Consider the following 13,921-nt stretch of genomic DNA (forward strand, 5'->3'; position numbering starts at 1 on the left):
CCATTCCTCAATTATAAAAAGTCACTTATTTCAACCAATTCATAGGGCATTAACTTGTGTGTACATGTAGCTTGATTGAATGTAAGAATAAAATAAAAATTTATTTAAATGACTTTTTTTTAACAGTATATCAAAAAAATTTAAATCATAATATAGACAATGCTCAAATAGAGTATTTTTCCTTTTACTTTTTGTTAGTGGAACCGTCGAAGTAATTTACATTTGTAACAGGATAAAAGGTGCTACAACCCTTTTCAAAAAAGGTGATGGCACACGCTGTATATATTTACTTGCATTCTCCATTTTTTTTTATTTCTCAATTATATTCAAAATTTTTTGAGCCATTTTCATGCCTATAATTAATTATAAAGGGCGTTTTCTAATTTAGTGATTTTTTTTACCAAAAAATAATTTAGTAAACTTTCCGATGCCTCTGCCACATATTATCTCACGTCTCACGTGCAAGCAAGTTTTTCTCCGCCATACCATTAGCTTAAGGTCCCAAAAACCCTAGTACTTATTTGCACTACTTTAAACTCAAAACCCTAAGTCGAGCTCCCTACCAATTTCCCCTCTTGTCTCTGTGAATCAATCAATCGCGATTTCTGATGGCGGGAGGGAAGATAAAGAAAGAGAGGCAGAAGGGGCAAAGGGCACCTTCCAATCACTACCAAGGAGGTGTCACTTTCCACAAATCCAAAGGCCAACACATCCTCAAAAACCCTCTGCTAGTCGACTCTATTGTCCAAAAAGCCGGCATCAAGAGCACCGATGTCATCCTCGAAATCGGTCCCGGAACGGGAAACCTCACCAAGAAGCTTCTCGAAGCGGGTAAAATGGTAATCGCCGTTGAACTCGATCCTCGTATGGTCCTCGAGCTTCAACGCCGCTTTCAGGGCACCCCTTTCTCTAATCGCTTAAGGGTATCCACTATTTATCTATTTTTCACTTGCGCTTCTTCTTTTTTTAAAATTTTAATTGTTATGAATTGGCTACTATTGACCAAATTGTTTGACCCATTTATTAATTCATGCTCTTTTTTTCCTGTAAAATTCCGAACTTTAGGAGGTTAAGTAGTCAATAACTTGGTAAATTTGAATGTTTTAGAATTGGGAATTTGACAATTTGTATACAATGCTAATGTTTTGCAGGTTATTCAAGGAGATGTGTTGAAGACGGATTTACCCTATTTTGATATATGTGTGGCAAATATTCCATATCAAATATCTTCACCTCTTACATTCAAGTTACTGTTTCATCAGCCTGCTTTTAGGTGTGCTGTTATTATGTTCCAGAGGGAATTCGCTATGCGTCTGGTTGCTCAGCCAGGTGACAATCTTTACTGTCGGCTTTCTGTGAATACCCAATTTTATGCTCGAGTTTCCCATCTCCTTAAAGTTGGGAAGAACAATTTCCGGCCTCCGCCTAAGGTTGATTCTTCTGTTGTAAGAATTGAACCAAGGAAGCCGCGTCCGGAAGTGAACCACAAGGAGTGGGATGGTTTCATAAGGATTTGTTTCATTCGGAAGAATAAAACTCTTGGTTCTATTTCAAGCAAAAAAATGTACTTGCTCTTTTGGAGAAGAATTATAAGACTTTGCAGGCACTGCAGGGCTCGCAAAATGTTTCCTTGGGTGGGAGTGATGATATGGATGTTGCTAGACTAGGGGATCAGAGCATGGAATTGGATGATGGAATGGATGATGGAATGGATGTGGAGTGTGATGAAGCAGAAGGAGAGGTGTCTGAGTTTAAAAATAAGGTTTTAAGTGTGTTGAAGGAGGGAAATTTTGAAGAACAGAGGGCGTCCAAGCTTTCACAAGAAAGTTTTTTAACCTTACTCTCTATGTTCAACAAGGCTGGCATACACTTCTCTTGATTTTGCAACATTACATTCTTTTTTTCCTTTGTCCTCCTTCCTTAAGTAATAGGAATATCCAATTTTGTTTGGCTTGTTTCCATACTAACTAAAGTTAATTAATAGATTCATCAATTTTAAACAATTTTTCTGCCAGGGATGTATTTATGTTGCTTTATATTATCTAGCCAAGCTATTTATTACATACATTCATGCTATGCTATGTGCTATTATTTGTATTGGTTTATCTCATTTATATAAGATATATTATTCAGGCCAATTTTGAATGATTAATGTTTAACAGGGCTGGCATACATTTCTCCTGATTCTACAACAGTCCCCTTTGATTTCTTTTTTATGAGGCTTATATTTTCCCCAGTTAAAGTCCTGCTTTTTTTGGCTTGTTCTCTGATCGACCAGGTCTAATCCTTGGATTTACCATTTAAAACAATTTTCTTGTAGTTATCAATTATTTGGGAGTTCTCTTTTTTCGGTGAAGACCAAGACAAAAAGTACCATTTACTTCATCTTCAGAAAGAAATTGGAACTGTTATTTCTTGAAAGGATGTAATGCAAGGATTCATGTTTTCCATTTTTCTTTTCTTTGTCCTCAGCGATTTTGCATGGATATCTGCCAGTTGACTTTGGCAAATTGTTGTAAATAAGTTTGTTACAAAAAACAAAAGAATTGAACAACTAAGAAGACTACATTCTAAACAGAGCTCAGAGCTGAAAACTGTTCCCGAATTATAAAAATAAAGCATGCATGAATTATTAAATTAAATATTCGGATGTTTAAATAAAAGATTGACAAGGAAAAATGATAAATGGAGACTTAGTTGAAGGGATTTCAGAGGACCCAAACCCATAAATCAAAAGAAGTCAAAATGACGTCGTTTCAACAAAGTCTAAACCCTAACCTAAAGACTAAACGCTTAAACGCGAATCCTCCTGAAACAGCGGAGAGAAACAGAGAGAGCGCAACTCAAAAGAAGTACCAAAAAAGGCCTACGGCTTGGAAATTCTCAGGTAACGGATTATCCTCTTTCTCCTCAAAGTTTTCCTTTTTCTTCATTGTCTTTTCAGCTAAATGTTTACTACATATGATAGGGGTAATGGTAGAACAAATGATAGTAGTTAGCAGTTATCTTCTAGTATTATCACTTTTTTAAAATAATTCATGCAATAGAAACTTTTCAGCTCAGGAGCTGAAGCACTAAATGCTTGAAAAAAGAAACAGAAAAACAAGGCTAGTCCAAAACCAAGGGAAGGATCCTACTCTCCTCTGTTCTAGGCATAGGGTTTTCGGAGGACCCAAGCACTGATTTATGGCTTAAAGATAAAGAAATTAAAAATAAGCTGGATTTCCTTTTAAAAGGCTACCAGATTAATAATTTTCTGCTTGCTTTGATTGGATTCTAATTTTCTGAATTGCCTAAATTTTGTAGAGATTGTGGTAATGGAAGGTCAACCCCAGGTTAAAGCCTCACTTCGGCTTGGTTCTGAATTTTATACGGTGAATGCCAAAAAGGATGGTGCTCTCTCTGAGCAGCTGTCTTCAATGAAAGAAGAAAGCATGAGCATATTGAGGGAATTCATCACCAAACACAATGTTCCCAATGATGTCCCTGATGAGTCGGTCGAGAGCTCTTCTGACGACGAAGAAGAAGTACCCAAGAAGCCTAATGTCAAGTCGAAGAAAGCAAAGATAAATTAGCACTAGCTCTGTATTGCTTCAGAAAATATGTATGGAATTTTTTTAGTGTTCAAGCGCTCCTTGGGTTATTGAATATAAGGGTCAGTCAACTATTTTAAACATTGTGTTGACCAAATGCTTTGTGGAATAGATTTGGAAATGGTAACGACCAAGTTTTGGAGCATGGTAGTTTTAATTGCATGACATAATTATCTTGAAATTTGGTTTGTGATTGTATAGCATTTCTATGAACTTGTTTCTTTGAATTCTCCATTTTACAGTTTGATTTGTGAAATTTTTATCACATTCTCCTGTTAGGAAAGAGTTAGCCTTATGGTTGGTTTGTTCATAAAAGAGCAAGAATTACCATTTTTAGATGAAATGAGGTGAATAAATTTATTGTTGGATTTTAAATTCAGAAGTGAAACTGTGAAAAACCAAAAGCATTGCCCAATCCCCCTTGTTTTGCTGCAAATTGAACTAACCAATCCATCTGTTCAAAGGGTTTCATACTTGCCTATCTTAATCTCAGCCTCATAGGATTCGAATCATTTTCTCTACTGTTTGAGCACTCAATCAAATTGATTTAAAAATATATTTCTATTTCTACAGTCTCTAAATTTTCTGCCCAAATGTATCACTACATCCTTTTGTGGTGGATGTTTTCAATGGCTTCCATCAGTTCTTCTGTATTCAAAGGTTTGCACAAATGAGCATCCATTCCAGCTTGAAGTGTGTTGCTTGCCTCCACACCTGATGTATGAGCAGTTAGTGCGATGATTGGGATGTGAACACCATAACGTTTCTCCTCATTTCTGATCCGTCTTGTTGCTTCATATCCATTCATAATCGGCATCTAGCGCAAACACAGACCATAAGAGCATATTTCATTAGATTATCAAGCTACCATGCATGCCAAATCATGACCAGACACAAAAATTATGCAATGGTAAGAAATCATATAAATTACCTCACAATCCATTAATATATAGTCATAAGGAAGAACATAATGACCTCCATCATTTCTCTGATCTTTAAGACCACTGCAAACTAGTTTTAAAGCTTCCTCTCCATTTTTACAGTGCTCAACATTAGCACCAAGCCGTCTAACAATAACTGTAGCAAGTTTGCCTAACAGCGGGCTATCTTCTGCAATCAAGATTCGTTGCCCGCTCAAGGGCTGCTTGGTACTTGACTCAGCACCATCTTTTTTCATTTCAGTCTGTCCAAGTTGATGAATTGGAGATATTTTTGAGTTCAACCTAACATGAGTGTGAGTTGTAGCAGATGAGAAGTCTTTCTTTCTATGTCGTTCATCGCTTGAGCTAGCATCTTCTTGTATCTCTTCATTATGTAGAGGAGTTCTTGACCTTGGTGTGTAAGAATGCTTTGTCGCTGATGAACTCTCTAGATTAGCTGAAATTCCCTGTGACAAGGTGCCTCCAAATTCTGGAAGAAATTTAATCACTTGATACAAACGAGAACCATGAAAAGGTTGCAACAAAATTTCATCATCAGGATCAAGCCTCTCCTTTTCGAGGCTTATAGAATTGATGCTACGTGAAGTTGGTTTGTCTAACCAAACAACCTTACAAGATATACCGTGAAGGCCTCTTCGAAATTCAGACACAACCCTCCAGAATTCTGAAAATGGTCCTGCATTGGCATCAATGACAAGTAATATGAAGTTTGGTGCACCTCTCCGTTTGTTCAAAGGTAATTTATGCTCTGCCCCGTCCATGGCACTTAAAGGCATATCCTTGGAACTTGTACTAGAAATGTCACTTCTGGAACTCAAATCTAATCTCCTTGAAGAATGGTGAGAGGATATTAGCTTGGATTTTATCTTCTTGAGTGCAGAAGGAAGACTCTCCCATCGATCTACAACCAATACACTTATTCCAAGACTCTCCATAAATTTTTGTGAAATTCTTCGTCGCTCATCAGACTGTATCAAGAGAACAACTTGAGATCCCTCCAACTTGGTACTTGGACTACGAATGGGAAGTCTGGGACTCGAAGTTCGAACGGTCAATCTAGGACTAGGACTGTGGATGGTCAACCCTGAATGTTGTTGCGTGCCACCCAACATAGGACCACCTTGAGACTCCTTTTCCCCTTCCGAAGTGCTGGGGGAAGTCTCCATTGTAGTGAGGAAAACATTGAATCTGAAGCAAGTCCCCTTTTCACCAATCTCTTTATCAACAATTCCAATCTCTCCACCCATTAGACGTACCTTAGAGGAAGTTAAAGCCCTGAATTATTAATTAAGACAAACTTAAAAGGTATCTCACGTACACAATAAAACTAGTTTGTGACTTACCAGAGATTGAACAATACCAAGACCTAAGCCAGTGCCTACTTGTCCAGTGGCTGTTTCTTTGACCTGAACAAAGTTTTCAAAAACAGATTGTTGTTTCTCTTTCGGAATCCCTTTACCTGTATCATCCACCTCGAACACAAACTCCATGGAATTAGGATTCTGTCTAACCGCAGTTATGACTTCCATGTCACTGCACGCTTCATTGATATTTTGAAACAAGCAGGATAAATACTTGTGCAGACCATTCCGGCCAGAAGCAAGTATTGCACTTTCAATATCAGGCTTTTGGACCCAAGCTCGAAGAGACACATGTCCTTCAGGAGTAAATTTAACAGCATTGCTCAGTACATTACTTAATATTTGCATGAGTTTCCCTCTATCACCTTTCACTTGGGAAAACTTGATAACAGATCCATCACAAGGGTCCAAAACCACATCTACTCCTTTTTTCGTACCCACAGGATGATACAAATCAACTAAGTGTTCAAGTAGTTCGGCCAAATTGAATTCTTCTTCTTCCAAATTCATCATGCCAGCTTCAATTTTGCTTGTATCAAGTATAGAATTTAGTAAGCCTGAAAACTTTTGAGCAGTTAATACTGAGGCAAGATAAGAGATAACTAAGAAGTTTATGTGAAGACAGAAGAAGAGATTTTCAACAAAAGCCAACTGAATTACCTAATAGATCCTGTGCACAGTTACGCATTTGTTTTAAATATGCCTCGAAATCAGAACGAGGAGCTGCATCTGTGAGGCATAAATCTATTAAACCAGTAATGCCCGCCAATGATGCACGAATATCATGGCTTGCACCAGCCAAGGCAAGACTCTTGTTCATACTTTTTCTCTCGGCTTGTTGAGTTGCTTCCATTTGTTTTATGAGCTTGGCATACAAGCACATCTTCCTTTCCGCTGTTCTGACCATTAAGAGTACAAAACTAAAAATGGATATAATCACCATGACAATCATTACTACAAGTAGAATGAGAGAAAGCTTGCTGTTCATGTGAACAAGGCTTACTAATCCTTCATGAGGCAAAGCCAATGCATATACCTGAAACCAAGCTACAAATTGTCATTAAACACTAGCTAAAATGAATGCCTTATGCGCATGATATGTTATTTTTCCTTCATTAATTTATTCTATTCTCTGAAATGTTTCGCCACTACAAGAGCAAGAAACTAAATCAACATCAAGCATAATCTTGAAAGACTTTGATTCTCTCCCTTATAATCAAAATGTGCTTAGATCATGAAATAATTAGACACCACCTAAAGTATATATTTGTCTAAAAAGGGTATTTTATACGACCAAATGAAATGTAATTACCATTAAAAAAATAACCTAGAAAAAGAAATTGTACTCATGGAAGAATTTTATTGAAGATATAGACTTCTTATGTGAATATTTGGAACATACCGATTGCACTCCTGAAATTTCAACAGGCGAACAATGAACACTGTACTTTTTTTCACCAATGTCCATTATATAGGTTGCTGATGTGTCATTTCTAGGCGTGCATGTAAAATTTTGAGCATAAACTACTTCACCATCCGGCTTCGTAAACTGCAAGGCAATGGAGTTATTAACAGAAATCAGTTTGGTGTTCGGGATTCCATCTACCAGCATTTTCCCATCCTTCGTAGCCAAGCTTAAGCTTCCACCATAAAGATCTATACCAGCATAGATATCAGTTAATCTTTTAACTGGAAATGCTAAGGAGACAACACCTCTTCCATGTATGCTAGCACTGTTAAGAAACAAAGGATCGCCTGCACTATTCCATCCTTTTTCCACAGAAGAATAAGCCTTCGAATCATTCAATGTTGTTTGAAACCAGCTCGTGTTGACAACATCTAAAGAATGGGATCTAACAGCTTCCCCATAGAGCTTTCCTGAGTTATTATCCACCTGTTGTTTGTACCAAACATTCTTCTTTCCTTCTTTCACAGAACTCGAATTGGAGGAGAATGAAGAGTTGGCGTAGATTGACAGAGTTTGATTGCCATCAATATAGTAGGAAAACAAGAGGCCGTCTAATCCAACATATGAAATTTGTGATATGTAAGGAATTGTTGAAAATGCTTGAAATAATATAGGAGCCACCTGTAACAATAATGCATGAATCCTAATTATTATATGTATATATATATATATATATGTATATGTATCTCTTTGTTTTTTGATATCAAGAAAATGGTAGATGGATACTTACCTTAGTCTCAATCTCATTGAAGGAGATTTCACTTTGGTTGATGGACCAACTCAAAAGTCCCGTTAACTTTGTAGCAGATGAATTCAGTGAGTGCACCAAATTTGCTATGCTCTCAATTTCAGAGAGCAATCCAGAATATAAGTTTTGGGTGTTCAAATCTACATTATCTTCAATTCGTCTGGTTATTTTATACCAACATGAGATCACTAAACTTGAAAGGAGCAATATCAGCAATGCCTGCATTGAAGATTTGTGAATTAGACATTCTCCGGAGTACGACTGGTCGAAGGCACATATCTTCGTGGAAAAATTATACCTAATGCAGGCATCAATGATGAACTTAATAATAGATTATGATGGTGAAAAGTGGAATACGACTTCCCTATCAAATTCATGTCTAGCCGTATCATGATCTTACTGTCAAAGCGTTAATCAAACAATACAGCAATTAAGAAAAGTTACATGCTGGTACTTGATGAATTACTAAGGATGATGAATGACAAGGAAAATTGGTGGATAATTTTAGAAGTAAAATAAGATTCCAGTGATTACCAAGGAAATGAAGACAAAATTTGGTCGTGCCACTATCAATCTGCTGAGCTTCATTATATTTTTGAGTTATGATCATCATCAAGCGACTATTCTGCATTATTATAAAAAATAAAAAAATTAAATTCGTAAATAATAACAGTAAATTAATTTTTTCTCATGAAAAGATCATAAGAAACTTCCAATTTTCTTCTCTTTTTCATTTCAGACAATTATATATATGCAGCAGGTTGACCTTAATTTTTTTTTCCTTTAACCTATTCTTATTGTACATTTTTTTTTATATTTGAGAAAAAACTCTACTCTTTAGACAGGAGATAATACACAAACCAATGAACCAAATCGTTTAACCTACTCTTACTTTATACATTTAACCTTGGTAAATTACTAAATCTGTTGTTTCCCTTTTTTTACATCAAACTTAAATTCGTATAAAAAGCAATCTCATTACATTTTTTTCCTTAATTATAGGAGATTCACCAATTGAGACTTTTTAATAAGTGCCATGAAAAAGAAAGACATAATTATATACTTTTCTGTTAGCGTAGAGAGGTTCGTGCAACATGGAAAGAAGATGCTTGAATTAAAGATTTTATTTTTGTAATTTTGTTGTATTTTTAATGAGTTTAATGGTGATTTTATATACATTTAATTTAGTTAATTAGGCTGTTTATAATGTTAATTAGTTTTTCTTATTTTCTATAGTATAGGATATTAATTAGTATTATATTTGTTTTTTTAAGGGTTTAAAAATTTAAACACCTAGGGGCAAAAGTTCAATAGTTGACTTCAAAACGTTATTGAATCTTTTTCATTCTTTTGTAACCTAGTGTGAGTAATAACTCGGTTAAATTTGCTGAATATCTTTTCCTTCATGGTTTTCCTTTTCTTGCCACTTCCCCAAATTTATATTACCATTTTTGGCACTTATATAAGACCTTATTTTATGAAAAAAAAATTAAAATTGGAAGCGATGCCATTACACTTTGGAAGATCTGTATTATTCAAACATCTAAAGATAAAATATTAAACTAAAATATATGGTTCTATTATCAAAATAATTGAAAAAATTAAAAGGCTTACAACAATCCTTTCTTCTCACCAAAAAAAAAAGGAATAATTTTTCTCCAATTTATCCCATGAACATCTTTCGAATCAACTAGAAACAAGGCACTAGAAGATAAGGTAATATCTTAGTTTTTCTTCAATTGAGAACAATATCGCATTAAACCAATCAGTCAATTTTATTTTTTTTTAATTTCAAAGACAACCACAGTGAAAATTCCACTTTCAACTTTGAATAATATTAAGCATATATATGTAGCAAATTAAAAGAGAGAGAGAGAGAGAGAACCTGAGAGATGATTACGCCATCAAAGGGTGATGAGGATATGGCTGGGGAAGAATATCTATGGCGACTTATTTCTTCTGTGGGAGTGAATAAGTTTTTTTCTTCTTTCGTGTCTATGATCGATGTTGAAGAAATTAGATTTATGTGACTTTTATTCTTTGATCACAAGAATTTAAGCACTTTTATATACTCTTATGGAAAGCAAAGATGATCAGGCCTTGTTTGCTCAATAATCAGTCAAATATTTAATTAGGACTTCTTTTGGGATATTTTTTTCATAATGATAATGCTTAAATGGAGGGTCAAAGATTTAAGGGAATCAATTAATAAGGTAAATCGGCATGTGAAAATGGAACTAGCTAAGCTGCATTCATGTTTGGTTAATAGAAGCAAGGCATGTGGGCTTCATGCAAAATAAAATAAATAAATAAATAAATGTCAAAAACAGCACCAGCAGACGGTACTATTTAAGATCTTGGAACAGCACACGGATAGTGATTGTAACTTTGTATGAAATAGAAAAAAAAAAGCTGATTAATTGAGGAAAATAATAATCTATATGCTTTTTTTAAAACATAATTCACATTAATGTTAGACAAAAATTGTAAAATTATCGATTTAAATTTATTATTATATTCAATTTTATACGATATTATTATAAAATTACTGTCCTTGTTACATCAAGACGCAGTTCAAGGAGAACAACTTTTGACGGTGCCCTCATGACACCACGACACAAGGACAATCCCCCAAACAGGAAATACGTTGAGTTGAGGATAATACAAGAGTTAATCACAAGTACATATGAAATTATAAATGTATTATATTTGTATTGGCTCCTCAATTAGATCAATAGATGGAATAATTATATATGTAATTTATTTTATTCATATTCAATTTAATGAATATAATAAATTACATACATAATTCATTAAATTGAACTGTATACTTCATTAAAAAACTTCGAGATAAGAGGAATATTATATTAAGCTTGCCCCTGTCTTTTTTTTTTTTGACATAATTTGCACTTGTCATACAATAGTATAAGAATAACATAATTAATGCATGTTTATTTTTTTATGAAAAAAAAATTGTCGGCTATAAATATACTAAATAATGTTAAAATCATAAAAGGATTATTTAAATATAAACTATGATGATATGTGATGGACCATAGGTCTAATCTAATATAATTTTTTGTTGTGATTATATGAAAAGATATAATTTCCATGAACTCTTTCTTTTATTGGATTTACTTTTTACATGGATTACTATTAGAATAAAAGTGAAAAAGTTGGAATTTAATGATAGGAGATATGGTAATTACTTCTTTGTATCCTGAAGGATATGGTAAAAATAAATGAAAAAGGATTTCTTAGATACTTTCACTATATATGTGTTCTTATAAATATTTCCTGTACACAAATAATTGGGGTCAGAAAAATCTTCAATCAGTTTACTTAAAGCGGCCCTAATAAATGTTTGAGGTGAAGGAAATCTTAGAAATAAATAGCTTTAACAAACGTAACTGTAATAAATAATTTGTTTCGTTGGCAGATTTCTTTAATGGGGCTAATACCTTATTTTGTGAAGAGATAGCTAAAAAATAATCAACCTCCAAGACTAATTTCTTTATATCTGTAAATAATATTGTCTTGCTATAGCCCAACAATGTTTATGAGAAGACAAAATACACTCAATTTTTCTTCACGTGAAAAAAAAAATTTACAATTTAATCATTGGAGAAAAATAAACCACCAATACATAGTTTGTCATCAAAGCTTAAACTCTGGTATGTGGATTGTCAAAAAAAAGTAAATCCTTCATCTATAAAAAAAACCCTTTATTCGTAATAAAGTCAATAATACATTTCTTTCCCTGAAAACATGACGAGCATGAACATCCCATTGACGATGAAGTAGACTTTGAATTAGGTTTGAATTGAAACATGGATGAATTGACTGGGAAGTAATGGCTTGTGTCACAAGTTTATTGTCAACTTGAAGATCAATCTTTCGATAACACAAGTCCTAAGCTAGGCTTAATCCCTGATACACTTCCAAAGTTTTGTCCGGTAAGCCGTGCATTTCCCAAGTCGAAGTGCAAATCCACCTTGCCATTCACCTGCAAAATGTCGAAGAATACCACCTATAGCTTTAGTTCAACAAATCGACGATAAGCGCCATTTGAGTTAAAAGAAAACAATCCTAAAGGAATGGACCAATGAATAACTATTTCCTCTCTTTGATTTGCAAGGAGCCCTCACCCTCAACTGAACGTTATATGTGTTAGAAATGAGTTTTGTTAGAGATGTTTAACACTATTATTGACGTTAGGTGGTCTTTTGTTGCAAGGAGGAAGACAATACGCATAAGTGGGTCATGTGATTCATTAACTCGTATCGCATCATTTCTTGTGTTACAAGTTTATATAGAAAATGTGGCTCTTTATAAGAGACCATGCTCATTGATTGTGTTTAGGTCAAAAGGTACTTTGTGTTTATTATAATAGTTGTTAGAATTTTTCTATTGATTTAGATTGTTAGAATTTTATTTAATGGTTTTCTCTTTGTAATTGTATGGTAACTAATAATTACTTTTAAAAAGATAAATTTTTATGAATATAGATATTTGGGTGTTATTTTTTATCTTCACTTTTTTTCCTCAAATATTCTCTCTCTATCAAAATTTTTGATTTATTTTTAATGTGATAAATTTATAAGTAAAATTTATCATGGTATTAGAGCCCCTTAATGAGCTTAAAGGACTAGTATCTTAAAACTAGAAAATGTCAAATAAATATCTAGTCTTCCAGATAGTGTTACCAACCGAGAGCTTTTCATAGCATCCTCAAATTTTATGGCTACTGCAGCTCCAATATTCTCAGGTGAAATTTATTCAATTTGGGTTATCAAAATGAAATTCTAGTTTAAAGCTTTCAATCTCTAGGATATTGTAAAGTAAGAGGTGAACTCTCGAAATTAAAACATTAAAACCCAACCATAACCCAATTAAAACAATATAGTGAAGAAGTTTTTAAAAGATTTAAAGCATTATTGTGCATTCACTCTACTGTGTTTGACATAATTTTCACTAGGATCATGGTTTATGAGATAACCAAAGAGACTTAAGACTAATTGGAGGAGGAATTTCATGAAAGCGACAAGACTAGGTAAATTTAAATTCTTAATTTACTTAAAGTATTTGAAGTATCAAGAATGAAAGAGAATAAAAATGTTAAAGATTATATAAATAAAATTATGAAACTTGTGAATCAACTAAGATTGTTGAGAAAAAACTTAATTGATAGAAAGGTAATTTATAAAATTCTTGTGAACCTGTCAGAGAAATTTGAAGTCAAAATTTCTTTTCTATAGGACTCCAAAGATATGTCACAACTTTCAATAACTGAGTTAATTAACACTCTTCAAGCCTAAGAGCAACGAATAGCTCTAAGACAAGAAGATTTCATTGAAAGGGCATTGGTTGCTAAAGCAAAAGAAAAAGGCTGCAGCAGCAATCATTTCAAGAAAAATGATTATGACAAAAAATAAAAAAAGAAAGACACTAATGGACGACAAAAAGAAGGCAAAGCAAAGTTTCCTTTCTATCCTTATTGCAAAAAGAAAAGCATTTAGAACAATTCTATTGGTTTAAACCCAATGTTAAGTACAGACCATGCAGCCAAATGGATCACATGGAAAAAGTTTGTATGGAAAAAGGCACGTGTAATGAAGAGAAAGCAACGGTGGTGGAACAACACAAAGAAGAAAATGGACTTTTGTTCATGGTGAGGAAACCTGATAAAATAAATAGAGTAAATACCTGGCTCATTGATAGTGCTTGATCCAATCATATAACAAGGAGAAAAGAAAATTTTATCAATCTTGACAAAAGCTATAAGTCACAAGATAAGATAGGAAATGGTG

General features: G+C 33.9%; 3 protein-coding genes across 3 annotated transcripts; 2 read left to right on the forward strand and 1 right to left on the reverse strand.

Moving 5' to 3' along the window:
- The first annotated feature begins 459 nt into the window (after positions 1–459).
- DIM1A (Ribosomal RNA adenine dimethylase family protein) lies at positions 460–2,003 on the forward strand. Its single transcript, XM_021424969.2, is given in 3 exon segments — positions 460–923; positions 1,152–1,545; positions 1,548–2,003. Coding segments are annotated over 3 exon segments (1,041 nt in total). The 5' UTR covers positions 460–608; the 3' UTR covers positions 1,880–2,003.
- A 724-nt stretch (positions 2,004–2,727) lies between these two features.
- LOC110414217 (uncharacterized) lies at positions 2,728–3,738 on the forward strand. Its single transcript, XM_021425297.2, has 2 exons — positions 2,728–2,887; positions 3,307–3,738. Exons 1-2 carry the CDS (start codon positions 2,746–2,748, stop codon positions 3,573–3,575), a joined length of 411 nt encoding a protein of 136 aa, XP_021280972.1. The 5' UTR covers positions 2,728–2,745; the 3' UTR covers positions 3,576–3,738.
- A 456-nt stretch (positions 3,739–4,194) lies between these two features.
- CKI1 (Signal transduction histidine kinase) lies at positions 4,195–10,039 on the reverse strand. Its single transcript, XM_021425476.1, has 8 exons — positions 9,997–10,039; positions 8,646–8,736; positions 8,094–8,330; positions 7,298–7,984; positions 6,556–6,931; positions 5,878–6,452; positions 4,525–5,790; positions 4,195–4,410 (listed from the first exon to the last, which is right to left on the reverse strand). The coding sequence occupies exons 2-8, from the start codon at positions 8,697–8,699 to the stop codon at positions 4,195–4,197; spliced, it is 3,411 nt and encodes a 1,136-aa protein (XP_021281151.1). The 5' UTR covers positions 8,700–8,736; positions 9,997–10,039.
- Between the last annotated feature and the right edge of the window lie 3,882 nt (positions 10,040–13,921).

This window comes from Theobroma umbraticum, unplaced genomic scaffold (genome assembly GCF_002168275.2).
Source record: "Theobroma umbraticum cultivar Fairchild unplaced genomic scaffold, ASM216827v3 scaffold_4.1, whole genome shotgun sequence".
NCBI lineage: Eukaryota > Viridiplantae > Streptophyta > Magnoliopsida > Malvales > Malvaceae > Theobroma > Theobroma umbraticum.

Bases quoted from the DNA above. Each gene is read 5' to 3' on its own strand.
- CKI1 (XM_021425476.1), bottom strand. From the start codon at position 8,699: ATGAAGCTCAGCAGATTGATAGTGGCACGACCAAATTTTGTCTTCATT. The intron at 8,331-8,645 runs GTAATCACTGGA...TCTTCAATGCAG, and splicing joins ATTTTGTCTTCATTTCCTTG to GCATTGCTGATATTGCTCCT. The intron at 6,453-6,555 runs GTAATTCAGTTG...AAAAGTTTTCAG, and splicing joins CTGTGCACAGGATCTATTAG to GCTTACTAAATTCTATACTT.
- LOC110414217 (XM_021425297.2), top strand. From the start codon at position 2,746: ATGACGTCGTTTCAACAAAGTCTAAACCCTAACCTAAAGACTAAACGC. The intron at 2,888-3,306 runs GTAACGGATTAT...TAAATTTTGTAG, and splicing joins TACGGCTTGGAAATTCTCAG to AGATTGTGGTAATGGAAGGT.